The sequence below is a fragment of the Catharus ustulatus genome, chromosome 31, assembly GCF_009819885.2.
Source record: "Catharus ustulatus isolate bCatUst1 chromosome 31, bCatUst1.pri.v2, whole genome shotgun sequence".
In the NCBI taxonomy this organism is placed as follows: domain Eukaryota; kingdom Metazoa; phylum Chordata; class Aves; order Passeriformes; family Turdidae; genus Catharus; species Catharus ustulatus.
The window spans coordinates 1,671,920-1,681,204 of record NC_046251.1 but is presented as its reverse complement, the minus strand read 5'-3'; the positions used below and the strand labels follow the sequence as shown (position 1 = coordinate 1,681,204).

General features: G+C 55.6%; 1 protein-coding gene across 1 annotated transcript; it reads left to right on the top strand.

Moving 5' to 3' along the window:
• Positions 1-1,966: 1,966 nt before the first annotated feature.
• Positions 1,967-8,999, top strand: PYM1 (PYM homolog 1, exon junction complex associated factor). The gene is given in 5 exon segments (XM_033083101.1): positions 1,967-2,008; positions 4,903-4,996; positions 7,990-8,094; positions 8,096-8,191; positions 8,744-8,999. Coding segments are annotated over 5 exon segments (582 nt in total). The 5' UTR covers positions 1,967-1,977.
• Positions 9,000-9,285: the final 286 nt, after the last annotated feature.

Below are 9,285 nucleotides of genomic sequence, written 5' to 3'. Positions count from 1 at the left end.
GGTGGGTTTTGGGAGGTTCTGTGGGGTGTTTGGGGGGATTTAGAGGGGTCTGGGGGAGAAAGTGGGTGGGTTTTGGGAGGTTCTGGGTGGATTTTGGGGGCATTTAGAGAGGTCTGAGGGGACACTTGGGGATTTTGGGGGGTCCTGGGGGGGTTTTGGGGGGATTTTGAGGGTTCTGGGGAGGAAACTGAGGGATTTTGGGGGGTCCTGGGGGGGTTTAGGGTGTTTTGGAGGTGTTCGGGGGATTTGGAGGGGTCTAGGGGGGGAGAATTGGGGAAGTTGGGGGGGTCCTGGGGTGGGATTTGGGGGGGTCCTGGGGGATTTTTGGGGTGTTCTGGGGGTGTTTGGGGATTTAGAGGGGTCTGGGCGGGAAATTGGGGGAGTTCGGGGGGTCCTGGGGGGGTTTTGGGGGGATTTAAAGGGGCCTGGGAGGGGGGTTTGGAGATTTTGGGGGGGTCTTAGGTGAGTTTTGGGAGGTTCTGGCGGGTATTTGGGGGGTTTTGAGGGGTCTGGGGGGGGAAATTGGGGAGTCCTGGGTGGTTTTTGGGGGATTTAGAAGGTTCTGGGGGGCGGAATTGGGGGAGTTTGGGGGGTCCTGGGAAGTTATGGGGGGATTTAGAGGGGTCTGGGGGAGAATTGGGGAAGTTGGGGGACCCTGGGTGGGATTTGGGGGGTCCTGGAGGCGATTTGGGGGATTTTGAGGGGTCTAGAGGGGAAATTGGGGGGTCCTGGGTGGGTTTTGGGGGATTTTGAGGGGTCTGGGGGGGAGAATTGGGGAAGTTGGGGGGGTCCTGGGTGGGATTTGGGGGGTCCTGGGGGCGATTTGGGGGATTTTGAGGGGTCTAGAGGGGAAATTGGGGGGGTCCTGGGTGGGTTTTGGTGGGGTTTTGAGGGGTCTAGAGGAGAAATTGGGGGAGTTTGGGGGGTCCTGGGGGGGATTTGGGTGCTCCTGGGGGGGATTTGGGGGGTCCTGGGGGCGATTAGGGGGATTTTGAGGGGTCTGGGGGGGAAATTGGGGGATTTTGGGAGGTCCTGGGTGGGTTTTGGGGGTCTGAGGTGATCCAGGGGAGGTTTTTGGCTATTTTGGGTGGATTTTGGGGGGCCTGGGGATGTCCCGAGGAGGTTTTGGGGGGCCTGGGGGAGTTTAGGGCGGTCAGAGGGGCTGTCCTGGGGTGGTTTTGGGGATTTTGGGGTGTCCAGGGAGGTCTGGGGTGTTTGGGGATGGATTTTGGGGGCTCCTGGGTGGATTTTGGGGGGTCTGGGGGGGCCCGAGGGGTGAGAGCAGCCCCCAGACCCCAACCCCAACCACAGTGGCCACACCCCCTAATTTACATATTAATTAAAGATTTAATTTGACCACACCCTCTAATTTCCATATCTATCAATGACCACACCCTCATATTAAAAACAAAGTAATTACCACGCCCCTAATTTACATATTCACATCATGTTTCCTGTCGACCACACCCCCTAATTTCCATATATGGTTATGCATAGTTTGTCTTGCTATTCCCATTCTGCTCCGTGACCACGCCCCCTAATTTGCATATTTAAACCAGATCGTTGTCGACCACCCCCTCCAACTTACATATTAATTAAATGTCGTTTTAATTTGGTCACGCCCCCAATCTCCATATTTAAATCACCTCTGCCTTTTGACCACACCCACTATTTTCCATACCAAAAGACCACGCCCTCTACTTTGCATATTAATTAAGATCACATTCTCATTTTGACCACGCCCCTTAATTTCCACAGTAATTAAACCCCATCATCAGCATTGACCACGCCCCCTAATTTCAATATTAAAGCCACACCCCCGCTCATAATAGTAATAAAACTAATCCCTTCCGCTTTTAGCCCCGCCCACTATTCCATATACCATATATGCTTATGCCGCCATTTTGACCACGCCCCCACCGTCACTCCGCCGTCATCGCGTCACTTCCGGGGCGGCCCCGCGGCGCGCGCGCAAAGATGGCGACGCCCTATGTGACGGACGAGACCGGTGAGCGCGGGGGGGCCCCGCGGGCTGGGAGCGCTCCGGGACCCCCCCCGAGGGCTGCCCCAACCCCCCCGAGACCCCCGGGATCCCCCCAGAGCCGCGCGGGGGTCCCGGGGTCGGGAAGGGCTGAATGGGGGGGCGGGACCCCCGTGAGGGGTCGGGGTTTCTGAGGGGATGGGGGGACAACGAGAATTTTGGGGAGGGGTCTTGGAGCTCCCCGTGAGGGGTTTGGGGTCTCGGTGAGGGTTTTGGGGCCTCTGAGGGGGGATCTCGGGGTCGGGAATGGCCAAAGAGGGGGTGAAGGGGGAGCGAGACCCCCGTGAGGGGCTGAGGATTGTGAGGGGGGAGGACAACGAGAATTTTGGGGAGGGGTCTTGATGGTCCCCGTGAGGATTTTGGGGTCCCCGTGAGGATTTTGGGATCTCTGAGGGGGGGTCTCGGGGTCAGGAATGGCTGAAGTGGGGGTGAGGGGGGAGCGGGACCCCCGTGAGGGGCTGAGGATTGTGAGGGGGAGGACAACGAGAATTTTGGGGAGGGGTCTTGATGGTCCCCGTGAGGATTTTGGGGTCCCCGTGAGGGTTTTGGGGTCTCTGAGGGGGGGTCTTGGGACCCCTGAGGGGGTCTCGGGGTCAGGAAGGGCTGAAGAGGGGGTGAAGGGGGAGCGGGACCCCCGTGGGGGATTGAGGTTTTTGACGGGGGGGGACAATGAGAATTTTGGGGAGGGGTCTTGGAGCTTGCTGTGAGGGGTTCGGGGTCCCCGTGAGGGGTTTGGGGTCTCTGAGGGGGGGTCTGGGGGTCGGGAATGGCCGAAGGGGGGTTTGAGGGAGAGCCGGGACCCCCGTGAGGGGCTGAGGATTGTGAGGGGGAGGACAACGAGAATTTTGGGGAGGGGTCTTGGAGCTCCCCGTGAGGGGTTTGGGGTCCCCGTGAGGGATTTGGGGTCTCTGAGGGGGTTGGGGTCCCTCAGTGGAGGTTGGATTTGGGGAGGGGTCCTGGGGACGTTTGGGATGGTGTTGGGGTCCCCATGAGGTGTCCCAGTGTCCCCGGGGTGGTCCCTGGGGATGTCCCCGCGCCCCCCCGGGGGGGGTTTGGGATGGCCCAGGGTCCCCCTGGTACCCGTGGGTGACCCCAGGGTGTCCCCAAGGTGTCCCCATGTCCCTGTGGTGTCTGTGGGGGTGTCCCCATGTCCCCAGGGGTGTCCCCAAGGTGTTCCCAAGGTGTCCCCATGTCCCTCTGGTGTCCCTGGATGTGTCCTGGAGCCCCCCTGGCGTCCAGGGGTGTCCCCAAGGTGTCCCCATGTCCCTGTGGTGTCTGTGGGGGTGTCCCCATGTCCCCAGGGGTGTCCCCAAGGTGTTCCCATGGTGTCCCCATGTCCCCACGGTGTCCCTGGATGTGTCCTGGAGCCCCCGTGGTGTCCATTGGTGTCCCCAGGGTGTCCCCATGTCCCCCAGGTGTCCCCAGGGTGTCTGTGGGGGTGTCCCCATGTCCCCAGGGGTGTCCCTGTGGTGTCCCCAGGGTGTCCCCATGTCCCCACGGTGTCCCTGGATGTGTCCTGGAGCCCCCCTGGTGTCCATGGGTGTCCCCAGGAGTGTCCCCAGGATGTCCCCATGTCCCTACAGTGTCCCCAGGGTGTCCCCATGTCCCTGTGGTGTCCTTGGATGTCCCCACGCTGTCCCCACGCTGTCCCCATGGTGTCCCCATGTCCCTGTGGTGTCCCCATGGTGTCCTTGGATGTCCCACACTGTCCCCGGGTGTCCCCACACTGTCCCTGGCTGTCCCCAAGTGTCTCCATGGTGTCCCCACGGCGTCCCTGCGTGTCCCCATACTGCCGCCACGGTGTCCCCCTGTCCCCACGCTGCCCATGGGTGTCCCCATGGTGTCCTTGGATGTCCCCACAGGGTCCCCATGGTGTCCCCACGCTGTCCCTGGGTGTCCCCATGCTGTCGCCATGGTGTCCCTATGGTGTCCCCGTGTCCCTGTGGTGTCCCTGTGGTGTCCCCATGTCCCCACGCTCTCCCTGGGTGTCCCCACGGTGTCCCCACACTGTCCCCACGCTGTCCCCACGCTGTCCCCGTGTCCCCAGGCTGTCTGTGGCTGTCCCCACAGTGTCCCCGTGTCCCCAGGCTGTGTGTGGGTGTGTCCCCAGGCTGTGTGTGTGTGTCCCCACACTGTCCCCAGGCTGTCCCCATGTCCCCCGGCTGTCCCTGGGTGTGTCCATGATGTCCCCACACTGTCCCGTGTCCCCAGGCTCTCTGTGGCTGTCCCCACACTGTCCCCGTGTCCCCAGGCTGTCCCCAGGCTGTCTGTGGGTGTGTCTCCACACTGTCCCCATGTCCCCAGGCTCTCTGTGGCTGTCCCCACACTGTCCCCGTGTCCCCAGGCTCTCTGTGGCTGTCCCCACACTGTCCCTGTGTCCCCAGGCTGTCTGTGGGTGTCCCCACGCTGTCCCAGGCTGTCCCCACACTGTCCCCGTGTCCCCAGGCTGTGTGTGGCTGTGTCCCCACACTGTCCCCGTGTCCCCAGGCTCTCTGTGTGTGTCCCCAGGCTGTCCCCACAGTGTCCCCGTGTCCCCAGGCTGTGTGTGGGTGTGTCTATGATGTCCCCAGGCTCTCTGTGGCTGTCCCCACACTGTCCCCGTGTCCCCAGGCTCTCTGTGGGTGTCCCCAGGCTGTCCCCACACTGTCCCCGTGTCCCCAGGCTGTGTGTGGGTGTGTCCCCACGCTGTCCCCAGGCTGTCCCCACACTGTCCCCGTGTCCCCAGGCTGTCTGGGTGTGTCCCCAGGCTGTCCCCACAGTGTCCCCGTGTCCCCAGGCTGTGTGTGGGTGTGTCCCCAGGCTGTCCCCAGGCTGTCCCCAGGCTGTGTGTGGCTGTCCCCACAGTGTCCCCGTGTCCCCAGGCAGGTACATCCCCTCCACGCAGCGGCCGGACGGGACCTGGCGGAAGCAGCGCCGGGTCAAGGAGGGCTACGTGCCCCAGGAGGAGGTGCCCGTGTGAGTGGGGCGGGGGGGGGAGGGGTCCGGGGGGTGGGGAGGGGTCCTGGGGGGTGGGGAGGGGTCCCGGGGGGGTGGGGAGGGGTCCCGGGGGGTGGGGAGGGGGAGGGGCCTTGCTCTGGGTCCCTCTGACCCCTCAGATCCCCTCCTGTCCCTTCCAGGACCCCTCAAATCCTCCCCTGTCCCTTCCAAGACCTCCCAGAACCCTCAAATTCCCTCCTGTTCCTTCCAGGACCCCTCAGACCCCTCAAATCAACTCCTGTCCCCTCCAGGACTCCCCAGACCCCTCCTGTCCCTTCCAGGACCTCCCAGACCCCTCAAATCCCCTCCTGTCCCTTCCAGGACCCCTCAGATCCTCTCCTGTCCCTTCCAGGATCCCCCACACCCCTCTTGTCCCTTCCAGAACCCTCCAGACCCCTCAGATCCCTTCTAGGACCCCTCAAATCCCCTCCTGTCCCTTCCAGGACCCCTCAGACCCCTCAGATCCCTTCCAGGACCCCTCAAATTCCTTCCTGTCCCTTCCAGGACCCCTCAAATTCCTCCTGTCCCTTCCAGGACCCTTCAGACCTCTCCTGTCCCTTCCAGGACCCCTCAAATCCCCTCCTGTCCCTTCCAGGACCCCTCAGATCCCCCAGACCCCTGCTGTCCCTTCCAGGACCCCCCAGACCCTCCAGACCTCTCCTGTCCCTTCCAGGACCCCTCAAATCCCTCCTGTCCCTTCCAGGACATCCCAGACCCCTCAAATCCCTCCTGTCCCTTCCAGGACATCCTAGACCCCTCAAATCCCTCCTGTCCCTTCCAGGACCCTTCAGTTCCCCTCCTGTCCCTTCCAGGACCCCTCAGACCCCTCCTGTCCCTTCCAGGACCCCTCAGACCCCTCTTGTCCCTTCCAGGACATCCCAGACCCCTCAGATCCCTCCTGTCCCTTCCAGGACCCTTCAGACCCCTCAGATCCCTTCCAGGACCCCCCCAGACCCCTCCTGTCCCTTCCAGGATCCCCCAGACACCTCCTGTCCCTTCCAGGACATCCCAGACCCCTCAGATCCCTTCCAGGACCCCTTAGATCTCTCCTGTCCCTTCCAGGACCCTTCAGATCCCTCAGATCCCTCCTGTCCCTTCCAGGACCCCTCAGATCTCCTCCTGTCCCTTCCAGGACCCCTCAGACCCCTCCTGTCCCTTCTAGGACCTCTCTGACCCCTCAGATCCCTCCTGTCCCTTCCAGGACCCCCCAGATCCTTCCCTGTCCCTTCCAGGACCCCTCAGATCCCTCAGACCCCTCCTGTCCCTTCCAGGACCTCTCTGACCCCTCAGATCCCCTCTTGTCCCTTCCAGGACCCCCCCAGACCCCTCCTGTCCCTTCCAGGACCCCCTCAGACCTCTCCTGTCCCTTCCAGGACCCTCCAGACCTCTCCTGTCCCTTCCAGGACCCCTCAAATCCTCTCCTGTCCCTTCCAGGACCCTCCAGACCTCTCCTGTCCCTTCCAAGTCATCCCAGACCCCTCAGATCTCTCCTGTCCCTTCCAGGACCCCTCAGATCCCCCAGACCCCTCCTGTCCCTTTCAGGACCCCTCAAATCCACTCCTGTCCCTTCCAGGACCCCCCAGACCCCTCAAATCCCTCCTGTCCCTTCCAGGACCCCTCAGATCTCTCCTGTCCCTTCCAGGACCCCCCAGACCCCTCTTGTCCCTTCCAGGACCCTCCAGATCCCTCAGATCCCTTCCAGGACCCCTCAAATCCCCTCCTGTCCCTTCCAGGACCCCCCAGACCCCTCAGATCCTCCCCTGTCCCTTCCAGGACCCCTCAGACCCCCCAGACCTCTCCTGTCCCTTCCAGGACACCTCAAATCAACTCCTGTCCCTTCCAGGACCCCCCAGACCACTCAAATCCTCTCCTGTCCCTTCCAGGACCCACCAGGACTTCTCCTGTCCCTTCCAGGACCTCCCAGACCCCTCAAATCCCCTCCTGTCCCTTCCAGGACCTCCCAGACCCCTCCAATCCCTCCTGTCCCTTCCAGGACCCCTCAAATCCCCTCCTGTCCCTTCCAGGACCCCCCAGACCCCTCCAGACACCCCCAAACCCTTTTAGGGCTTCCCCCAAAATCTCTCCCACCCCCTCCAAACCCTCTCCAGGACTTCCCCCCCATCCCCTTCTGTCCCCTCCAAACCCTGTCCATGGAGAAAAAAGAAATGGGGAAAAAGGAAAGAAAAATCTAAAAAAAAAAAAAATTTAAAGAAGGAAAAAAGAAAGGAAAAAATGGGGGGGGAAGGAAAAAACAATGGGAAAAAAAGAGGAAAAAATTGGAAAATAATTGGGAAAAAAAGAAAAAAAATTGGAAATAAAAAGGGAAAAAAAGGAAAAAATTTGGAAATAAAAAGGGAAAAAAAGAAAAAATATTGGAAAAATATTGGAAAAAAATCAGAGAAAAAACAGAAAAAAAATTTAAAAATTGGAAAATAACGGAAGAAAAAAATGGAAAAAAAATCGGAAAAAAAGGGGAAAAAATTAAAATTTGGAAAAAATATTTTTAAAATTGGAAATAAATCGGAAAAAAATCGGAAAAACACAGAAAAAAATTTTTAAAATTGGAAAAAAATCGGGAAAAAAATTGGAAAATAAATTAAAAATCAGAAAAAAATTGGAAAAAACGGAAAAAAAAATTAAAAATCAGAAAAAAGTTGCGAAAAATTGAGAAAAAAATCGAAAAAAAAATCGAAAAAAATATTTAAAAATCGGTGAAAAAAATGAAAAAAAAATTTAAAAATTGGAAAAAAATCGAAAATAAACCCTTAAAAAAAACCGAAAAAAACCCCCAAAAAATATTTAATAATCGGAAAAAAAGTGAAAAATAAATTTAAAAATCAGAAAAAAAATCGAAATAAAACCTTTAAAAAATCGAAAAAAAACCCAAAAAAATCCCCCAAAACCCCCTTTTAATTTTTATTATTTTTTAAAAAATTTCTTTTAATTTTTTCTTTTTTAACCCCACCCAACAGCTACGAAAACAAATACGTGAAATTTTTCCGGAGCAAACCCGAACTTCCCCCGGGTTTAAACCCGGATCCCAACCCCTCCCCCCCCGAGCCGCGCCCCTTCCGACCCCTCCCCCTCCTTATCCAAAACCGCCCGCAGGAACCTGAAACGCAAAGAAAAACGGAAACAACAGCAGGAATTAAAAAATCAAGAGGGTGAACAACGGCAAAAAAATCAGGAGGGTGAAGAAGAAGAAAAATTCAAAAATCAGGAGGGTGAACAAGGAGAAAAATTGAAAAATCGAGGAGAAAAACGGCAAGAATTGAAAAATCAAGAGGATGAAAAACAGCAAAAATTCAAAAATCAAGAGGATGAAAAACAGCAAAAATTAAAAAATAAGGAGGGTGAACAACAAAAATTGAAAAATAAGGAGGGTGAACAACAACAAAAATTGAAAAATAAGGAGGGTGAACAACAACAAAAATTAAAAAATCAAGAGGGTGAAAAACAACAAAAATTAAAAAATGAGGAGGGTGAACAAAAAAAATTAAAAAATAAGGAGGGTGAACAGCAAGAAAAATTAAAAAATCAAGGGGGTGAAAAACAACAAAAATTAAAAAATGAGGAGGGCGAAAAACAACAAAAATTAAAAAATGAGGAGGGTAAAAAACAACAAAAATTAAAAAATGAGGAGGGCGAAAAACAACAAAAATTAAAAAACGAGGAGGGTGAACAACCAGAAAAATTAAAAAATGAGGAGGGCGAGGACGGACTGAGCTCAACGCTGGAAAAAATCGATTTAGGGGGAGGAGGAGGAGGAAAAAAGGAAGAAAAAAAGGTGGAAAATTCGGATTTGAGCAGCGAGAGGAGCAGGAGGATGAAGAGCCTGAGGAAGAAGCTGCGGCAGGTGCAGGAGCTGCAGCAGCGCCTGGAGCAGGGCGCGATCCCCCAGCCCACCAAGGAGCAGCTGGAGAAGCTGGGCAGGAGGAAAGCGCTGGAGGAGGAACTCAGGGGGTTGGAGATGGACTCTTAATTTGGGGAGGGGGATTCAGGGGGGTTTGGGGGGGTTGTCTGGTTTTTTTTGGGGGGGTTTTAGTATTTTTTTCCTATTTTTTTGGGGTTTTTTTCTGATTTTTTTTCGATTTTTCTGATTTTTTTTCTGGCTTTTTTTCTGATTTTTTTCCTTTTTTTCTGATTTTTTTTCTCTTTTTCCCCCTCTTTTTTCTGATTTTTTTCTCTTTTTTCTGATTTTTTTCTGATTTTTTTCTGATTTTTTTCTGATTTTTTTCTGATTTTTTTCTGATTTTTTTGGTTTTTTT